At 37.9% G+C, this 22,896-nt stretch overlaps 1 protein-coding gene across 1 annotated transcript in view; it reads left to right on the top strand.

Annotated features, from left to right (window-relative positions):
- sorcs3a (sortilin related VPS10 domain containing receptor 3a) overlaps positions 1 to 22,896 on the top strand; it is a 1,273,344-nt gene that overhangs the window by 679,003 nt on the left and 571,445 nt on the right. The window contains exon 3 of the mRNA XM_051922209.1: positions 22,796 to 22,895. Coding sequence (XP_051778169.1) covers positions 22,796 to 22,895 — 100 coding nt within the window. The remainder of the gene's footprint in view (positions 1 to 22,795; position 22,896) is intronic.

Below are 22,896 nucleotides of genomic sequence, written 5' to 3'. Positions count from 1 at the left end.
CAGGTGAAAGAAGCCATCCTTAAGCTGCGAAAACAGAAAAAACCCATCTGAGAAACTGCTACAATATTATGAGTGGCAAAATCTACAGTTTGGTACATCCTGAGAAAGAAAGCAAGCACTGGTGAACTCAGCAACGCAAAAAGACCTGGACGTCCACAGAAGACAACAGTGGTGGATGATCACAGAATCATTTCCATGGTGAAGAGAAACCCCTTCACAACAGCCAATCAAGTGAACAACACTCTCCAGGGGGTAGGCGTATCGATATCCAAGTCTACCATAAAGAGAAGACTGCATGAAAGTAAATACAGAGGGTGCACTGCAAGGTGCAAACCACTCATAAGCCTCAAGAATAGAAAGGCTAGATTGGACTTTGCTAAAGAACATCTAAAAAAGCCAGCACAGTTCTGGAAAAACATTCTTTGGACAGATGAAACCAAGATCAACCTCTACCAGAATGATGGCAAGAAAAAAGTATGGAGAAGGCGTGGAACTGCTCATTATCCAAAGCATACCACATCATCTGTAAAACACGGTGGAGGCAGTGTGATGGCTTGGGCGTGCATGGCTGCCAGTGGCACTGGGACAGTAGTGTTTATTGATGATGTGACACAGGACAGAAGCAGCCGAATTAATTCTGAGGTGTTCAGAGACATACTATCTGCTCAAATACAGCTAAATGCAGTCAAATTGATTGGGCGGCGTTTCATGATACAGATGGACAATGACCCAAAACATACAGCCAAAGCAACCCAGGAGTTTATTAAAGCAAAGAAGTGGAAAATTCTTGAATGGCCAAGTCAGTCACCTGATCTTAACCCAATTGAGCATGCATTTCACTTGAAGACTAAACTTCAGACGGAAAGGCCCACAAACAAACAGCAACTGAAAGCTGCTGCAGTAAAGGCCTGGCAGAGTATTAAAAAGGAGGAAACCCAACATCTGGTGATGTCCATGAGTTCAAAACTTCAGGCTGTCATTGCCAGCAAAGGGTTTTCACCCAAGTATTAGAAATGAACATTTTATTTCCAGTTATTTAATTTGTCCAATTACTTTTGAGCCCCTGAAATGAAGGGATTGTATTAAAAAAATACTTTAGTTGTCTCACATTTTTATGCAATCGTTTTGTTCACCCCACTGAATTAAAGCTGAAAGTCTGCACTTCAACTGCATCTGAGTTGTTTCATTTAAAATTCATTGTGGTAATGTACAGAACCAAAATTAGAAAAAAAGTTGTCTCTGTCCAAATATTTATGGACCTATCTGTATATATATTTAGTAGTGTAGAATTCCCCAGTAAAATTAGGGATCTTTCAGATTCTTTAAAAGAAGAGTTTATGACATCCATTTGGACCAAGATTTTATTTACAAAGCATTGTGGGAGTTAGAAGTACAGTGTCACGACTCAGAACAGAGAATATTTAAGGAGCAGCTTGAATAGTGGCATTTGTATATCAGACAGTCACAATTAAATTGTTGTCACATTCCTGAAGTCGTGAGAAATAACCATTGACACATTAAACGATTGATACGTCCTAATAAGTTCAATTATCTTACTGCTTTACAGGAAACTTTTAATGTGAAAATGGTTGTACACAGGTTGTTTCTAGCAAAATTGTATCTATGTTTTATGTCAAAGAGTTAAATTATTTTGTTGTATTATTATGGTCCATAGACAGCAGAGTATTCCTTTACCAGTGTTCTTCATGTATGCTGGTACTGAAATAAATACCAGTATATTATACTGGTCTTATTCCAATGATCTAAATCAACCCAAAATGAATGGCAATTAAAAGCAAATTTTAGTGCTAGGCAAGTTACAAGTTTAGAGCTACTGAGCAGGACCACAATGTGCACAAATGTGTGTTGGTGGAGGGTCTGCCAGACACTCTGAACATTTGGAGTAGCTCCCTTCTGAGTGAATTTACTTTTTTTCCAAACATTAGATTTCAAATATTAGATAGGACAGTTATTGCCTTCAAAAAGACAGGCAGAGTTTAAATATTGGGACTGCAAGATGAAAATCCATCAAGAGCAGCCAAGCCTAAATATCTGTCTTACCTTTCATCAAAACCAGTAATTGCAACCAGAACTCATAGTCGAAAAAACTTAAACAAAGATTCTTTTCACCAGGAAAGAATAAGATTAATACACACTAATGAAGAGAGTTTAGGTTTTCATGTTTTCATCTGCTTTCTAGATTGAACAGAACCAGTTGAGGTGGTTTGGGCATATACTGGTAGTTGAGATGCTCAAGGGTGGATAAATGGGTGTAAGACATATATTTTCAGTTGTATTTGAAGAACAACCAAATTCTTTTATGACAATTTTAGTTTGTTGCCTCACATCAATTTGCACATGAACTGGAATACCATTTATGTGATATGTGACTAATCTCCCAATATTTGAATAGGATTTCTTCAGGGCCTGTTGTGTTGTCCATCTTTTAAAAGATAATTGTATGTTAGTTCATCACAATCATTTGTTGTTGCTAAATTGTCCCTTTCTGTGTCAGTAAAGTCCAACATCTCATGCACTGTGACATTCAGAAATGCACTGTAACACTTAAAGCAGTGTATCCCAACCTTTGCATTGTCATGACCCAGTTTTTCACATATCAGTGTATTTGCAGCACCTCTGTAAATTTAGTGAGATTTTTTTGAGCCCTTGGGGTGGTTCCCCCTTTTTGAATCGAGCGTGATCATCAAAAGCAGGGGCACAATCCTGCACGATCATCAGAGTGTTAGATAAATGAAGTATGATCATTAATACTCTTCCTTCTTGGTGAATCAAGCATAATCGTCAAAGCAGGCATTGGGGAAGTCGATGCTGCTGCTGTGAATTGAGTGCAATTGTTGGAATGGTGAGGGGAGGCGGTATGGTTTCATCTGGGGTTCCACCTACAAATCAGTCACGGCCCACAGGTTGGGAAATGCTGTTTTAAGGTATTAAATTGGAGACAAAGCAGCTAGATAGATAGATAGTGTGAATAAAAGCACTATACAGCACCCGACCTAACATACATTGACATGGAAGAACAGGTAAAATAAAAATATTTATTTGTCTTCACCTGTGGGGCACGTCTTCCCCGTGAACCCCACAGGCAATACACAGTCCCAATCACAGCACCAACACCAAACAAAACACTCTTTCTCTTCTCCACCACTCCTCCCTGGCAACCTCGTCCTCCTCCTCCTCCAGATTCTGGCTCCTCAAGTGGTGGCTGCTGGCCCCTTTTATAGTTCACTTGGAAGTGTTCCAGGTGTTTGATTGCCGTGTTCTGGCTGCACTTCCAGGTGTGGTGAATACATTTCCCACAGGGGCTCAGGAGTCCCAGCTGCAGCACCCCCTGGCGATGCCTACGGGACCCAACAGGGCTGCACCCAACTCCAACTCCCGTGAAGCCCTGCAGGAACCCGAAGCACCTCTCCAACCCAGGGCGGCGGCCATCTAGCGTCCAGGGGGAGGTATTGCACCATCCAGGGCTGCTCCCCATGAAGATACAGTGCAGGGGCGTCCCGGGTGGGTACATGACAAAGGACTGTGACAAAACATTATCAGTATACTAATCCAAAACACACAAGTACAAAAAGCTCACATGATTTAGTTACAGTTCAGTGTCCCCAACAACCCAAACACACACTTTCTTTCCTCTTTTCTTCTTTCTTTGTCTCTCACTCTTTCTTTTCTCCCAGTCCTTCTTACTCTCTTTGTCCTCCACTCCTCCTCAGCAAGCTTCGACCTCCTCCTCCCAACGCTGGCTCCTTTTATAACGCCCCCGGAAGTGCCCCAGGTGCTTGATGACCCATTTCCGGCAGCACTTCCAGGGTTAGGGCTGTAGGGCTCAACAGCAGCTACAGCACTCCCTGGATCCCAACACGGCTGCACCAAACTCCAACTACCATGAAGCCCTGCGGGAGTCCTAGGCACCACTGCAACCTAGGGGGGCTGCCATCTAGCCCTTCAGGGGAGGTAACGCTCTGGGTAGGCTGGCTACCCCGGTTCTCCTAGCATGGAGACGTCCCAGCTGGGCAAGGGCCCCGGCCATCCGCGGCTATAGATAGATAGACAGATAATTACATGAAATTTGTATGACAAAGGACTGTGACAAAATGTTATCAGTATACTAATTCAAACCATTCATCCTTTATGGAAGATTAAAAAAAGACAGCAAATCAGAAGTATTTTGTGACAAATTAGCACCTATCTAATTCTAGGGTAAACTATGATTTTCTACGTGTTCAAAATGTTTTTGTCAGGATAGACCACTTTCCTGTGTCGAAGCATCAGGCAAAATGACAGTCAAATCATGGTCAGATAAATAACAGGAATTCACATTCTTCTGACAAATGGCTAAAAAAATCTCCATAATCTGTTAACGTCAAAGAAAACATTGTTAAGGATTCAGTGGATGCTTTCTGGTTGAGCCGCTGATTATCTTATTTATTTAATTGACCTTAATGGTTACTTCCAAGAAGGTGAAAAACATTTTCTCCTGACTTTAAATTAACCTTTTTCAGAAAACTGCATAAAAATGTATTCACAGGCAGGTGATGTAAGCACATCTGTCATGTACAATTCTAAATTTTGTCTGCAGGATTAGGATGGCTTTGCATGAAGTAGCATGCAGAAAGTTTACATAATGTAACAATTTATATTACATATTACTCCTTTCACATCTATTTATTTAGCTGATACTTTTATGTAGAGTGGCAAATCAACAGTGCATGCAGCAATTGCTGAAATATTTTTGCAGCTGGATTACCGTCAGGTTAATGACCTGCTCACTGTCACAAAGAGCGTTAGCTGGGGGAATTCAACCTGCAACCTTTGAATAAAAAGTCCCGCACTGTATCTGTTAGGCCACATACCTGATGACTAACTATCATATTTGAACATGTACAGTGGTCTCAGAAAGCATTCAGTCCACTGCACACTTTATTGTGTTGTAGGTTTAATTTTAAACCAATAAATCTGCCATTTTTGCCCATTGATCTGTACTTCATAACCCATAATGACAAAGTGAAAACATGTTTTCAGAAAGATTTGCAAATTTATTAAAAATGATAAACTGGAACCTCTCATGTTACTTGTACATTTACTTATTTCAGTATACCCCTTATGGTGTCATGGGTGTGTTATCATGCTTATAAATGTAACCTTTGTCTAGAGTCTGCATTATTAGGAAATTACACAAATAACAATATTTTTTAAAAAGTATTGAATTAGTGGTTTTCCTCTCAAACAGAATATGCATAACATGGTATTGTCTTGAAAACTGGAAAAATGAAAATTGTGCTGACTCCATTTTTTGTGTGCTTGGGTATCAGCGTAATGTACAGTGCATTATCACAAGAGATTCATTAAGCTTGAATATCCTGTTGAGTGTTACTACAAATAGTGGTGCTAGTGGGTAAGGGATTACAGTATTATGAGTCTGATAATCAAGGAAAAAATATTCCAATAGGATCTGTGTAGTAATTACTTCATTGTTTTCATGAAAATTAAAATTTTTTTTATTTTGTTACTATTTCATTTCTTTGTTTATGAGATGATGTGAATGTGTCATCAGTTACATCATGACTTCCGAAAGAATTGTGTCATGGACTAGGAGTCTTAAAACCCATAAATCTCAAAACGTTCTAAAAACACTTCCAAAAACTCCCATTAAAAGGGAGTATACTGCCACACTCGGCTAGATAAAATCCTTATTATTTCCACAAAAATGCTCACTATGAAACCCCAAAGAGGACAAAAAGCATAAAGATATTGCCAGTAAGGAAGTCAGACAATTATTCAAAATGAAGTCAAAAAATCATGGGTTTAAAAATCCTAGAAACACATAACCACAGAAAAAAACAAAATAAATCACCAACTCCTTAGCATGTTAGAAATGAACCATCAGGAACTGTGGGAGAACTTCATGATTTATAGGGTGGAAGGCAGTTCCTGGTGGTGGTTGGCCAGGTGGCCCCACTTCTTTGTGGCCTGCCATAAAACACATGGAAAATAACACAGGCACCTTTTGTACATAGACAAAACCACAAATAAAGAAAGATGCACATAATTAACATGAAAAAAAAATAAAAAATGAACAAAGGAAACATCAAACATGAATTTAAACCTCAGCCATGGGAGAAACTTTGGCTGAGACATGACACTATAAATATGACAGTGATCATTTTACATGATGTCTCTCATTTGGATACAACATTTATACTGCAGGTTTGAACTCTGTTTTTATCTTAAACTCAGGTTTCCATTTTACCCTTGTGTCTGGATTTCTCCTTTAAGCACAATTTTCTGCTAACAACTGCTGTCACCTGATTATTTTTTGCACAAATATCCTTTGACAGTTACGTGTCATAACAATCCCAATTAATTAATTAATTAATTAGGTAATGTCTGTTTTTCCTAAGATTACATAAAAAGCAATTTAGAATGAGTTTATAGAGGCCAATCTTCCCATTGAACAGCAACATGAAAATTCTCTTAAAGCCCTCACAAACAGAATAGAGAGGTGCCTCCTGTCATTTCACAAAGTCAAAATGATATCAGACAAATTATATTGGAGGATTCCACATATGTTCAATGTATCATAATGCTTCTTGTAAGAATGATATGATTTAACTAACATTTGTTAGATTTTTTTCCAGTCAAGAATAGTTATTCTGTTTAAAAAGCCTTTTTATATATAGAACTCCGCAGTAGGTAATTTTGCATGTTGATCACTGATTGAGGAATTCTGATTATTTTATTTCTGTTACCATTCTGGTTTGCAATTTATTTTTAAATGAAATTACAGTGATGCGGGGGCGGCACGGTGGCGCAGTGGGGAGACCTGGGGACCCGGGTTTGCTTCCCGGGTCCTCCCTGCGTGGAGTTTGCATGTTCTCCCCGTGTCTGCGTGGGTTTCCTCCGGGCACTCCAGTTACCTCCCACAGTCCAAAGACATGCAGGTTAGGTGGATTGGCGATTCTAAATTGGCCCTAGTGTGTGTTTGTGTGTGTCCTGCGGTGGGTTGGCACCCTGCCCGGGATTGGTTCCTGCCTTGTGCCCTGTGTTGGCTGGGATTGGCTCCAGCAGACCCCCATGACCCTGTGTTTGGATTCAGCGGGTTGGAAAATGGATGGATGGATTACAGTGATGCCTCATACTTCGAACATTTCTAACTTTGAATGTTCGAGAGTTCAAATGCTATATTTGAGAGAAATTTGATCTGGAGTTCAAACGATGCTTCTGTGTTTGAACTGTGCACAAAGTGAAAAAATTCAGCAACATATGGCACTTACACAGCGAGTACAACTGTCTCTCGCTCTTGCTGTGAAAGCATCTCTTACATAATGCTTGTGTGTTTTCAGTTTTTTTTTTCACTTTATTTTTGGTATGTCTGATTATATATGTAACCTATATAATCTATTAACTCTGGCATTCAAGAAGAGTGTTTAAGCAACAAGCCTAAGAAGAATTGTAGTATCGACGATTGAGGTGGGAAAAGACCTTATTGAGAAGCATGAAGGTGCAGTAAATGCAATTTTCATTTTACTATACAGTATTTTTACGTATTTTACTTATTGTTTTCATGTTTTAATTTATTATTTAGGGCATTTAATTATTTTATTTTTACCTTAAATCATGTGTATTTGCTGATTAAGTTTATTGAAATGGGTATTGTTTAGTGTAGGGGAATGGATTACTTCACTTTCCATTATTTCTAATGTGGAAAATTGATTCAGACTTTGAACAATTCAGAGTTCAAAAGGCCTCCTGAAACAAATTTAAGTTCGAAGTACGAGGCACCACAGTACTGACAGAATGTGACTGTCCCTTCACTATTTTCACCCTCTGGTTGGGCTAGCACAGTATTATACCATGATACCTTGTAGTGAGGTCATGAACATCAGTTTGTATGAAGTTAAATTTATTACAATTTATTACAATTAACAATCATGGATTAAATTTCCTATTATCAATTTAATTTGTAGTGCTTGGTGTTCCGAGTTCCATAATAAGAGGAGGATGATCAGAAACATGAATGGTATCATTATTTTTTGAGGTTTTGAACATTGTTGTTTATAGTTTTTTTTTTCATCCAATTGCTTTCTTTCAGTTTGGGACTTACAGTAATTCTGTCCTGCGTGTATTCAGCTATGAAAACATTTCACATGTTAAATCTTCCAAAGAGTAAAATCTCAAAATAAGGTATTAAAATAATTAAGTAAATGATATTTTTCCATACACATTCTTTCTTTACTACACACCATCTTTAACACATATGTTTATATTTTTGTGGAAGAACAGCTTTCTCAGTATTAGAAAAGTTTTAAAATTTTATCACAGATAAAATTCACTTTATAACATGTATGTCTTCCAGGTGACAGATGGAGGCATGCTAGTCACTTTGTTCAAGTTTCTTGATACTGTTTGGATTCTTCTAGGTGTTAAGCTATAGAAAACTCAGCTTAAGAAATTAGGACTTTTACGTGATGTTAATCTAACAAACAACGTCTCTGAGGCTAAGGATCTGTGCTGGTATCCAGAAGGTTGCCGGTTCGAATCCCCATCACTGCCAAAAAGAGATCCTACTCTGCTGGGCCCTTGAGCAAGACCCTTAACCTATAATTGCTCCAGGGGCGCTGTACAATGGCTGCGAAAACTAACAAATTCCTAATGCAAGAAATTGTATAAGGTGAAATAAAGAACAAAAAAAAATGTTAAAGTCACTGGCTGAGTTTGTTTTTATTGTCAGTTATTGGAACTGCACTACTGTCACTAGTCTGTCAGATACATGCAAGTAAACATTCTCTACAAATGAAAATACATTTAGACTTGAACACTTTCGGTGTATAAACCTTTGAACAGAGTTGCTGTTCCTGATACATACTCATGAAGACACACTTGCCATGTCACATTCCAAGCCACTTGATGCTCTACTCTGAATTGGATGTGCACATGATGTGCTTACACCCGCTTACCTGTTTTAAATAGCTTTGTCTGTCCCTTTGATACATTCACTGAAATAATACTCAGTTACCTCAGAAGTGAAAATGTACCTAATGGTGTGATGTTAAAACCTTTTCCTCCGTCATGTCTCCTCCTGTGCTATTAAAGATTCAAGTTCTTTGAGATGTGTGAGATGTATATTTGTGAAACTGTAATACTATTAAGTCTTAATAATTGGGAGGCATTAAAGTTACATAAAGGAACATAATTTAAGTGCGGGGGCTGAGGCAGTTACAACACCCCACCACTTGTTTCGACATGGCGAGTTTTGCACAGTCAATTAGCACTCCCATAATTGAGTGAGAATTGCTAACTGAAGACCTTGCTCCACTTCCGTCTTTATTGGTAGCATTTGCAGAATGAAACACTTACTTTGGATGACAAAAAAAGCAGATATGATTTTCACACACTGCCAACCCATAATGAAGGGCACCGTATTTAGCATGCTGTATTGTTAATGTGCAATTTTCATTCAGCCCTCTTATTCTTTTTCTCTCACACTTCCTTTGGTTGTTTTGTAATTGTATTTTATATTAGTCCCTACCATAAAAGAACTGTATACAATAAAAATAATTTCTTAATTCTTTCCAGAGAAATTCTTAATAGACACAAAAACAATGATTTTCTTTCTGCTTGAGTCTCTTTCAACCCACCTCCTAGCATAAAAGAGTGACCGTTTCTACCAGATTAATCATTAAGGTATCTCTTTAAGAGATGTAATCAACATTAGAATATTTTCATCAAGGATACACAAGTTCTTTCACTTTAGGGTAGTAGAATTAGGACAAGATTTTGTGCTTGTCATTAACACTAGCGTATTTAATAAATACGTCTTCACTATGAGGATAGGGTCATAGCATGCAATTTTTCACAATTAATAATTTTTACTTTAACAAATCGGAAGCAAACTGAGAACTAGTGAAGTCTTAAATGCTAAAACTCTCCAACTGCATGATAAAAGAAGGACATGAATAAATCATTATTTGTGAAAAGGTTATTAAAATGTCAAGCAAAATGTTAGATCCAAACAAGGATAGCTCATTCACTTTCATTGGCCTTAGAAATATATAGTGAGAAAAAATAGTTTGTCCTTGGGCTAATTCAGTGATTTTAGCTGAAATATTGCAGCAGACTATGAAAATGCTATTATCTATGTTGTCCATTTTCCAGCCACACATTTATTTTATGATGCCACTTTTTCCAGCATAGGATCATGAAATGCTGGTTCTTACTTTGGTAGCATCAGAGGCAAAGCAGAAACCAAACCTGAACAGAATTCAAGTCAATCTTGTGGCACAATTAACACCCACTTTTACTCATAATGAGACAAATTAAAGATAACATTTAGCCTGTAATGTTTGTGTTTAAAATGTTGAAGAACATTAAAGAAAATGCACAAGGATGTACAGTAGTTAGCAAACTCATGCTGTATTTCAAATAAATCTTAGAGATGGGAGGCAGCAGCGCTAACCACTGTACAGTAGCATTGGATCATGGGAAATGTATTCTTGTAAGTATAGAAAAAATTAAGTAATGGATGATCATAAATTTGGTTTTTAAGATCTCTGATAATGTATAATGTAAGGCCTAAATTAGATTAACATGTTTTCTTTCACTCTGGGCAGTCTCATTTCAGGTTTTTTTTTTTTACTGTACTATTAAAGTCATGTCAGTTTACATACTGAACTATAACTTCATAATCATGTTTGTTTGATGAAGTTAGATACAGGCAAACATAAAATCTCAAACACACTTAAACCAATTTCAGATTCACAGGCGGTCAGAACCGATCCTGGAAGTTTAGAGTATATGGCAGGTAAGGCGAACAAGGTGGTCATAGGGCACAAAAACTTAGGGGTCGGCCTCATTTTTTAAGCATTGCAGAAAAATCAAATCTCTGGCTCAATACAATATTAATGCCTACATCCCCTGAACTCCTTAATATTAAGCACAAAATACCAAGGGGAAAACAGCTATAATATTTGTTTCTCAGCACGTTTGATTTTAACATTTAAAAATTTAATTTTAATTCTTATTTATTTTGTCTTTATTCTCTTTCTTCACCATGTAAAGCACTTTGAGCTGCATTATTTGTATGAAAATGTGCTATATAAATAAATGTTGTTGAAACAGCAGAGGAGACATTCTAAACCCCCTTCCTTCACTGTAATATACAGTATGTTTATCAGTGCTCTGAAAATGTCAAAAGGAACCAACAAATAAGATTTGGACGTGCCATTTACAGCTGCTCTTAGGATACCAGAAATACTAGAGTGGGCACTGGCAGGAACCAGCCCTAGACAGGGTGCCAGTCCATCATAGGGCAGACACATACACTCTAGCTAACTCAGAGTGCCAATTCACCTACCATGCACATGTTTATTAACTTGGAATAACCAGAACAATGCAGACATGGACGTGTACAGAATGTTGGATCTACTGGGAAGTATTACTAAAGAGGAGAAATGTTTTACATTAACAAAGTTTGACTTTAAGATTGGCTCCAGCAGACCCCCGTGACCTTATGTTCGGATTCAGTGGGTTGGAAAATGGTTGGTTGGTTGGGTTGACTTTAAGCTAAAGTGTAGACTCCTCAGCACAAAGGCCACACTCTAGAATTCAGAAAGATTAGGAGATTAATTTAACCAGGACAGACTAATGGAACAAAAAAAATATGCCCTTAACTAACAGTTATATACTGATTAACCCAAGTGCCATGGGATTTTCAAGAATTATAAATGCTCATACATTTAGTGCTGGCCTTGTCCAGCCTGTGTAAGGAACAATACTGGGCTCCCTTGGTATAAATATTATATCATTCGCCGCTTCATTTGTTTATTTAATAAAGAGAAAATATGCTGATACACCATGCAGCCCTTTAATGATTTGACAATTAATAATACAAACGCATACGCAGCTTATATGCATTTCTTACAGTTAACTGCATGATGCATGCCATCAATGAGGAAATTTTTCTTCTTTCTCAAAATACTGTGTTCCAGGCTTAAAATGTATAATTTTAAAGATAAATGATAAAAATATGAAAATCATTTTATATTTCATTGTTCATGCTTTTTGCAAGAAAATTCCTTTTAAATGGGTAAATTGGTTGCCCATTTAAGTCACATACTGTTTTTCTTGTTGAATGTTACAGATGTGTTTTTCTTTTATTTTCTTTTTCCTCATTTAGTCTTTTACATTCATTTAGCTCTACTAACCCAGATACAGGGGTCTGTTAAGCTATGTAATAAGAGAATCTTTTGAACAGTGATTTAATTGTGTTACCTTAATCACTTTAATTACTCTTTTCATTACAACAATTTATGGATTGCAGTTAGCAGGCCATTAGACACCACTGAAGACAGTGATGGGCATTGGCCTTTCTTGAGCATATCCGTCAATGATACAATTTTCACTTACCACTTGTGTCTTTATTTATGTATGTTTGCTTAAGACATGACAAATCCACATTTAGTTTAGTTCATATTTTAAAATCTCCACTGGTAAAATGAAAAATGAGGCATGTCATGATAAGACAGAGACAAGCAGAGCAGGATGAATACAGTGGAGCAAACCCCTGCCCCTTTGTTCCCCCAAGCGCCCCCATTTTAGTCATAGAAAAAATGCAAACAATCAGCCAATTTATATTTTTTCTTTCATCATTTGACCATTCTGCTTCATAATTTAGGTCTGGAGAGTGACTGACCATCAAGACAACCAGAATTATTCCAAGTGGACCACTGGCTCTGTGAGCTGAGCTGCCAGGCCAGAAAACTCAGAAAGAGAGAGATGTGACCTGATGTGACGTTCATGGCCTACTAACATCCCAGTGCCACATCCCACTGCCCTAACCTAAACGCCAAACTGAAGCAACACAGAGGAATGCACAAGGCAATACTCATATCTAAATTACATTTTATATTACTTAAAAGAGGTTTATTGAATCTAAATTATTAACAATGGCATCTTTACAAACTTCTGTGATGAACCAGATATTCTTACTAATAGGTTGACCATTTCTTGTATAATGCATTCTCGTATTTAAATCATCCACTTTTTTTGATTACGCCTGTCTTTTCCAAATAATATTTAATCGTTTATTTGATGCTTACCTCCATTTGTTGGGCTTACTCAGTTATCTTTTATTTTTGTAATGGTATACTTAGGCACACCGGTATATTATGATCACTCAACCCAAATCATCTGAAGTTGCTAAACAATGCAGCAAACGCTCCTCAGCCATTTGTTTCAGCCCAGCAGCTCTCATGGTCATGTGAGACAGGAGGCTCTAACAACTGCTCTAAATAACTAATAAACAAGATTGGCAGAATTCAACAGTGTTGAAACTTCAGGCTTTCCATAATAAATTAAACCTTTAAAAGATGTTCCACTATTTAACTGTGCTGGTTTACCAACTCTGTAGCCAAAAGAGGATTTTTTGTCTTTTCATAGCACCCACCATCCGTACTTAATAACACATACTATAATGCCAGTCATGAATACTCAAACTGGTCTGGCCAGGCCACAGCACAAACTCACTCCACCTTAATTTTTATTCCAAACTACCTCTTTGTACTGTCTGCTACAGCAAAGGACTATGAGCACCTGCAAAGATGTTAAACACAAAACAGGAGGTGCGCATTTCTTGAACAAAAACAGTTTTCTAGATTACTGAAGTACCAATATCAAAAACAAAATCTAGATGGTTAAAGAGTAAGCAATGTCAAAACAAGAAAAAACTAAAATAAGATCTCCTGAAACTAAAAACACTAAAACTATGAACCAAATCAAGAAGTGGCAAGCTATGAGCTGTTAAGCAGAATACGTAACTACATAAGTTCAAGATGAATACAATTCAAGATGTAAATCGATAATTTGGACAGATAGCTGAAGTAGTGCAGTGAGTTTTACAGATAGATAGATAGATAGATAGATAGATAGATAGATAGATAGATAGATAGATAGATAGAGAGATAGATAGATAGATAGATAGATAGATAGATAGATAGATAGATAGATAGATAGATAGATAGATAGATAGATAGATAGATAGATAGATAGATAGATAGATAGATAGATAGATAGATAGATAGATAGATAGATCAAACTTTAGCTAGCAGAGACTTCATGATGTGATGTGTAGTGCTTTTGGGAAACTTTCCTTAGCAACTGTCTCCCCTAGCAACTCACCAACAAAATAAAGTGACACACTGAAACTTAACTAATAACAACATTAATATATTTCACTTACTAAAAATTCTTTCAAAGCACATATATTGCTTCAATAATATTCGCAACAAATGAACAAAAATATTTATGGAAAACAATAGCATTGTTTCAGCAGGATGTGCAAGATTTACCCATTCTTAGCACATACAGCTTCTGTGGTTCAAACTGGCACTGCCTCTGACGATATGTCTTCAGCTCTAACATGTTATATCTCCTATGTTAATAAATTTAAATGATAGGGGACAGGCGGTCACAACTTGGAGATGCAGCATTTATTATTTTTTTTCTTCCACATAATGGAAAAGACAGAAGTTGTGAGAGTTTGCAAAGCATTGAATTGATAAGAATATTTACAGTACCTCTTCAGGCTGATCCAAATCAAGATCAATGTTTGGAATCTGCATTTCTAAGCCTGATTAAACTGTTTGGAAATACATCTTTGCATTCTGATCCTGATTTATCATTATTATTATTATTATTATTTATTTCCTGTGACTCTAAACTCTGTCCCAGTATTCACTGTTTTAAGTTCTAGTGGTATTGCTAGTAAATTTGATTTTCCTCATGACCTAGTAAGACCCACATTTTTGTGATGCTCATATATATCATATAATCCCTTGATTAAAATAATAATAATGAAAATAGAAGTAATTGCAGCATGATTTCTTTGTTTCTTGCTTGTAGGTCATCACTGTTCCTTAGCTGTGTATTTAAATGTAATCTTCTTCTCTATAATTTTTATTTTTATAGCTCAGTATTTTCATTTTTTTCTTTCCTACAAAAATCTGAAATTGTTAGAAATTTCTTCAATTCTTTTAATAGAATCATACAACCAATTAACCACCCTATGCCTCCATTAAGACTATCTACTATAATTGTCCTAAACAGCCTCCACAATGTTTTCAGCACATGTGAACTTGTCAGGAAGTAACTTTCTTATCACTCGCTTTCAAATATATGCCGACAGACATCAGGGTCTGACTTTAAAATATCACATATTTCACATTTTAGGGTAAGACAATAATTGTCTGCACTCTATTTCAAAAATGTATTAATGCTACAGTCTAGAACATACAGACAAATTAATGTTTCAACATAGTCCCCTTGCTTTCCACTGCACTTGGTCCACATTGCCATAATTTTGTTTATGCATTTTCAGTTGGTCTCTCAGCCATGCATGCACTTTCACATGTTGGTCCATGAAAAACTGACAATCTCTCAAGGCAAGTGGACCAATTAGATGGTAATCCAAGGTCAGAACTGTACAGAGGATGGTCCAAGACCTCAAATCCCATACTTGGAAGCATTTTGAGACGCAGCATGTGAACCCGCATTGTTCTGCAACAACAAAGAGCTTTTTGATGATAAGCCTTGGCGTTTGCTTCACAATGCAGTCTTCTGCTCATCACGCAGTGTTGCACTGTAATTTGCACCATTACATTATTATGCGTATTAGTATTGCAGGAGAAGCTCTTGGTATGTATTTATTTTTTTGTAATTTTCACCATGAATAAATGACCCAGTCTTCATTTTTGTGTTGGCCCTTTCTGAGTAAATACCATTTCAAAAATTCCTTAAACTATTTACTGAATCTGTTTAAAGCAATTTTACAGGTGATGGAATCCAAAACCTATCCTGCAGTATCTGAAGCACTGCACAAAGCAACAGTGGAAAGAATGATGGTGAACATTTTTAAATGTAACATCCATAAGTAATTTGAATGTATATACAGTGATCCCTCGCTATATCGCGCTTCGCCTTTCGCGGCTTCACTCTATCGCGGATTTTATATGTAAGCATATTTAAATATATATCGCAGATTTTTTGCTGGTTCGCAGATTTCTGAAGACAATGGGTCTTTTAATTTCTGGTACATGCTTCCTCAGTTGGTTTGCCCAGTTGATTTCATACAAGGGACGCTATTGGCAGATGGCTGAGAAGCTACCCAACTTACTTTTCTCCCTCTCTCTCTTGCGCTGACTTTCTCTGATCCTGACATAGGGGGTGTGAGCAGGGGGGCTGTTCGCACACCTAGACGATACGGACGCTCGTCTAAAAATGCTGAAAGATTATCTTCACGTTGCTACCTTCTGTGCAGCTGCTTCGTGAAGCGACATGCTGCACGGTGCGTCGCATACTTAAAAACTCAAAGGGCACGTATTGATTTTTGACTGTTTGTTTTTCTCTCTCTCTCTCTCTCTCTCTCTCTCTCTCTCTCTCTCTCTCTCTCTCTCTCTCTCTCTCCCTGCTCCCGACGGAGGGGGTGTGAGCTACCGCCTTCAACAGCTTTGTGCCACGGTGCTTCACATACTTAAAAGCCAAACAGCCCTATTGATTTGTTTGCTTTTCTCTATCTTTCTGACAGTCTGTGCTCCTGACACGCACTCCTTTGAAGAGGAAGATATGTTTGCATTCTTTTAATTGTGAGACAGAACTGTCATCTCTGTCTTGTCATGGAGCACAGTTTAAACTTTTGAAAAAGAGACAAATGTTTGTTTGCAGTGTTTGAATAACGTTCCTGTCTCTCTACAACCTCCTGTGTTTCTGCGCAAATCTGTGACCCAAGCATGACAATATAAAAATAACCATATAAACATATGGTTTCTACTTAGCGGATTTTCTTATTTCGCGGGTGGCTCTGGAATGCAACCCCCGCGATGGAGGAGGGATTACTGTAATACTTTCCAGTAAACAAACAGTGTGACCAAGTGAACCATTTTGAAAGTATAATGTGTAAGGTTGCTTGTCCACTTGCTGTGTGACACGGTTTCTAACTTTCCTTCAATTATTAAAAACTTATATTATAAACTGACTATACTTATATGTTTAAAACCGTCCAGAAAGGGTGCACTATATATTTGAATAGTTTTTTTGTTTATTGACCATATCCCAAATTATTTCTTTATGTAAAGGATTACTTAAAGTGTAGATGCCTAGAGCTGAAGAACAAGAAGGTTGGATTAAATGTTTGGGGTCACAGATAAAGCTATTTAATCCTGCAATACTGTGTTTTAAACTCCAAGTTTCCTTTCTAAAAGGCAGTGTGGCACAATTGATAAGCTATTTGACCTAAAATTCAAAAGATAATGATGTACTTTTGCAACTTCAGACTCACTGCGAGACACTTGAGTGTCTGGTCCATCTGTAAAAATATATCTATAAAAACAATTGACATAGATGATGGAGGACTTTACAGACAGGACTGAAAGATGGTTGGGCGCAAGTGCCTGACAGTCTGGACAAGGGAAAAACGAGTGTCTGAGAGCAGAATGGGTGGCAGCTAGATGTTTAAGAGGAAGTAGTCTGCTTTGCTTAAATCAGGAGGTTTCAAAAAAGAGGAGACATTCTCAGGAAACTAATAAATCAGAGTCCCATGCAGGTATTGCACCACTGCCATAATTAATTGTTCAATAATCAAGCCAATTATTGAGTTGATCCTTTGGCAGTGCTATCAAGAGGACTTCAATTCCCAGCATTCAGTTAGAGTGCATAGGAGTTGATGGAAGAAAGATGCATTGCTGGAAAAGAAGTTGGCAGCAGTGTGCAGGATGCATTGTCATGTAACGGCAACAAAACAAAATGGCTTTCAACTATAGGCCTTGGTGTTTTCTTCACATTGTAGTCTTGTACTCATCGTGCAGCACTGCACTGTAACTTGCACTATTACATTTTTTTGTTCATGTAGTATTACAGCAGAAGTTCTTGTGATTAATTTTTTATATAATTTTCACCATAAATAAATGTTCAGGAGTCATCATTAATGCATTCAATTCAGTGTTCAGGAAAGTTCAGCGTTCAGCATCAGACTACAGCAAGAAAGAAAACGATTCAGGCAAAGCTGCAGCAGTCTTCGACAGATAGTGTTTCAGTTGTCATGAGAAGCAGCCATTCTGTGTAATGCACGCGTCTTTTTAGTCTACAGACTGAATATCCCTGTTGTCACACACATGAGATTGGGAGACAGCTGCAGACAGTTTACAGGAAATCCCGCAGGGTTCTGGCGGCAATGACAATGTCAATTCCCATCCCGATGACGTCACTTTCCGGTCTTCGTGCCAATGATAACACAACTTCCGGTCCTGACAACGTCACTTCCTGTTCTGGCGGCAATGACAATGTCACTTCCCATCCCAATGGCATCACTTCCGGCCTCCGTGCCAATGATGACGCAATGTCTGGTCTTGGCAACGTCACTTCTGATTTCAGTGACATTGATGACGTCACTTCTGGTCCCCGACAACGTCACTTCTGGTTCCGGTCCCGTTGACATCATTTCCTTTACCAGCCTTTAAAGCCGCCATCTTACCTCCATAATATCAGTGTTATTTTGGACTCAAACCTGTGAACATCTCTGTTCAATTTACTTCAATTTTGCAGCCAGGAAACAATACACGGGTGGCTGCCCCAAACCTTTATGATGTCTGTGACTTATCTTTGTGGCACAGTATAATGTCATTCTTATGCCTATTATGCATATTTCAAATGGGAACATTCTCCATATCTAAATTATTGTGTATTCCATAGTACTTGTGTCATATTTCATTGTTTACCCTACTGGATTGCTTTGCATATTAGTAAAGATGTGCCAAGTTAAAAATCGATGTGCAGTATTTGAACAAAAATAAGTCAATATAAAAGACACAGGAGTTTTAAGATGTTTTATTATTATTATTAAGGTGACACCACAGCAGTTTTCCCCACAAATTGCATCAAACTGAACATGAACAGCACACAAAAAAATGTTTACAACAGTTTAGGTGCTGCAAAAATACATTTATTACAAATTTACTCTTATGCCATATGTCTCAATTAAGCCAAGGTTCCAAAGTGAAGTTATTTTAGTAGGCCCTATTGCACAGATGAATAACCACTTTACTGATGTTTTACAAGTGTCATGAAGACCAAAAGAAGCCTTTGTTAAGATCTTGTTACATATGAGTACATTTGTCATAGATACATTTTTACAGTACGAGTGTTACAAAATTGTCTATTTGAATAGTTGGACAGAGAAACAGGCATTGCAAAATAAATGTTTTTTTAAGTGGGGCTGAACCTCTACTATTGTGTTTTGGGCGTGAATTTTGTTCTGTGCCAGTGATCGGGGGACATAGTAGCTCTGTTACCCCGTGGCCTGAGGTTAGAACAAGGTTCCTTTTGTGCTTTTAAAAGAGGTTGGCATCAGGAAGGAAAAAAATGTCTGCTCCAGTACCTGTATTGAAGGGACAACCAGCTCACCTTACTGATCACAAAAAATACCAGCAGAAAGGCAAGGAAAGTTGCTCTGCACATGTAAAGAATACAGTGGTGGTGCTCACTATGGAAAGGCAGCATATCTCATTAAGGCTGAGGTGAGAACCATAAACATGTGGAATAAGTTACCAAGAAGTGTGGTAGACAGTAGGACTTTAGGAACCTTCAAGACTCAACTTGATGTTATTTTAGAAGACTAGGGGGCTTCGTCCCCTGCTCGCTTCGCTCGCCAACCCCTGTGTTTGGTTAATCGGATATACAATTTAAATTTTTTTTTTCTTTGGAATTGTTTCAATTTCATTTTTTGCACTTTTACTTTAAAGCTTCATTAAAAACAATATTTTTGGAGACACATTGTGACAACGCAACGTATAACTGCCCGTGAGTGAATATTGTTTCTGTTTCTCTAATAAATAATCCGACTTTTTCTAATGTTTGTCCCTGTGATTTATTGATTGTCATAGCAAAAGATATTCTCACGGTAAACTGTAAACATTTTAATACGAACGGCATATCACGATCTCCTTTGGTGTGTAATGTTATTCACGGAATATATCCATCCATCCATTTTCCAATCCGCTGAATCCAAACACAGGGTCACGGGGGTCTGCTGGAGCCATTCCCAGCCAACACAGGGCACAAGGCAGGAACCAATCCCGGGCAGGGTGCCAACCCACTGCAGGACACACACAAACACACCCACACACCAAGCACACACTAGGGCCAATTTAGAATCGCCAATCCACCTAACCTGCATGTCTTTGGAGTGTGGGAGGAAACCAGAGCACCCGGAGGAAACCCACGTAGACACGGGGAGAACATGCAAACTCCACGCAGGGAGGACCCAGGAAGCGAACCCAGGTCCCCAGGTCTCCCAACTGCGAGGCAGCAGCGCTACCCACTGCGCCACCGTGCCGCCCATGGAATATATACATTACCTTTCTTTGCCTGTTAAAATTTGTATCGCTTCTCCGTGATCATCCATATACACCTGACCGAATTGTGTATTCTTTGAAATTTAACTTGTTGTTGCTTTAACTGTTCCGGGACCACAGATTCTCATTATGGTCCATTATTGTGTAAATCAACATTTTGTTCATTGAATGATGCAAATGCGAAAAGACTTTGTTGTCTACTCTTTGCCTTTTATTTCTGACCTCGATTTGTCCTGCTATTTTTTCAATTACACCTGGTTCTGCTGATTAATCACCTTTTGTTTGCGGTAATGCGATCTTTTCTATCTTTTCTTTGATACTGTAGCGACTGACATGATAAAGTGTCACAAAAGATTTACTTGAACAATCGCCGACTTCCTAACCCCAAACACAACTTTCTAGCACCCTCTCCAACACCCCCCCGCATCAATCAATACCCCGCTATCAGTCTTCCGTGCTGTACTCCGCCCTCCCTCAATCAGACCGAGTCACTTAAAACCAAAAAGCCCTCAACCTGGCTGGGACGCTACAATACTTTCAGATTTTACTGCTTTCATATTCTGTACCTTTCTCTGCATGTGTATCGTGCCATCGTTTGTTTGAGCCTTTCGAATTCCACTGCTTTCATAATCTCTTATCTGCCTTTTTTTCCTCTCCAATGCCTTTGGGTCTCTATTCTCCGTATTGTCCTTATACGCTTTATATGTGCTGAGAGCACATGATCTGTGTGTACTACGTGCTTTTACACGACTGAGTGTTTTTTGATGGGTGTGCTTTAATATGATATCTTTTGTAAGTAGGGTGTGTCTTGCTAGAATGTCATGTTCCATGTCCCCACGAGACGGCCCTGGGACAATCTCTGGGCACCAAGTCTCATGTTTACGGTCCCCACGAGATTCTCCGTGGCAAGTCTCTTTTGTCTCACGGGTCTTTTAAATGTCTTCCGTGAACTTCCGAGAAGATCACGTATCGTAGCCTTGCTTTTGCTTTCCAGGATTTTTTTTTATAATAGAGAGAATTAAATGGATAGGACTGGTGTGCTATGTTGGGCTGAATGGCCTGTTCTCGTCTACTGTAGATTTTTCAAGTGTTCTAATGGAGGATGTCAGTATGCTGAATGATTCCCTAAAAACATTATCTAGGGCAGGGGTCTTCAACTCCGGTCCTGGAGTGCTACAATGGCTGCAGGTTTTCATTCTAACCCTTTTCTTAATTAGTGACCACTATTTGCAGCTCATTAACCTGTCTTCTCATTTTAATTAGCTCTTTTTTAAGACTTAGTCCTCTGAATTACTGATCTTTTTCCATAAACACCATCCAAACAGAAGTGCAACGTGATATGAGCCAACAGATGACCAGCTTAGTCAGGGCCTCAAACCCCAACCAATTTCACTCCAACCTGTTTCATAATTAGAAGCCGAATCTTGTTGTTAATTCAACCTGCTATTTAATTTCATGGCTTGCCACAGCAGACATTTCCAAAATTGTTGATTTTCTTTTTTTCCTAAGAGCAACATCAAAATTTTGGTGGACCTGAGCAGATAAACATTACTGAGACCTTCACCTTTCTTTATTTTAAGATATCATATGATGGACACAAGTTTGTTGGTCCTGTCTTAGCTCGTTTTGTATGTCACTACTGTTTTGCTGCTAATTAAGAACAAAATAAAAAATAAATAAATTAAGGAGTCTGAGTCTTAAACAGCAAGTCAATTAAAATTAAGACCCAATACAGCATAAACTGGCCACTGATTAGGAAAAGAGCTAGAATGAAAACCTACAGTTGGAGTTGGAGACCCATGATCTAAGGTATTTGCTTACTCAGTTTTTCAGATTTCATAGTGAAAGATGCTATATAAAATAAAGGCTTTAAACATGTTCCAGATTCTATCTATCTATCTATCTATCTATCTATCTATCTATCTATCTATCTATCTATCTATCTATCTATCTATCTATCTATCTATCTATCTATCTATCTATCTATCAACTTTACAAACAAAGAAATGCATCCAGCATTTTCACAACATAATTACAATCTTATTGTGAACAAATGTCATTACCGCCCACTTACGTTTTTACTGATCACTTGTAGGACTTCTTATGCTCATAATTTGGACCTTTCTATATTATCCATTTCCAGCCACCTTAACTTGACCTTTGCAATCAATTTCTAACACCTAGCTGGTTTTGTATCACTTTTATATAATTACTTCAATGGCAATGCAGTAGCCCTTGTAATGCAAATTGAAAGTGATCCTAAAATATAGTGAGCATTGCCTGAAGATGAAGACATATCAGAGGGCAACGATGCAGCTCAAGATAATATTTTGCTCAGGTCACACTGACCTTTTTCTCTTGCGTCTCTCTTTTTCTAGATCTACCGACTATGGGACCACATATGAAAAGCTGAATGATAAGGTTGGATTTAAAACTGTGCTGAGTTACCTGTACGTCAGCCCGATAAATAAAAGAAAGG

The sequence above is a fragment of the Erpetoichthys calabaricus genome, chromosome 2 (assembly GCF_900747795.2).
Source record: "Erpetoichthys calabaricus chromosome 2, fErpCal1.3, whole genome shotgun sequence".
Lineage (NCBI taxonomy): Eukaryota > Metazoa > Chordata > Cladistia > Polypteriformes > Polypteridae > Erpetoichthys > Erpetoichthys calabaricus.
The sequence above is the reverse complement of the archived record's forward strand: the minus strand, read 5'-3'. Positions and strand labels throughout refer to the sequence as shown.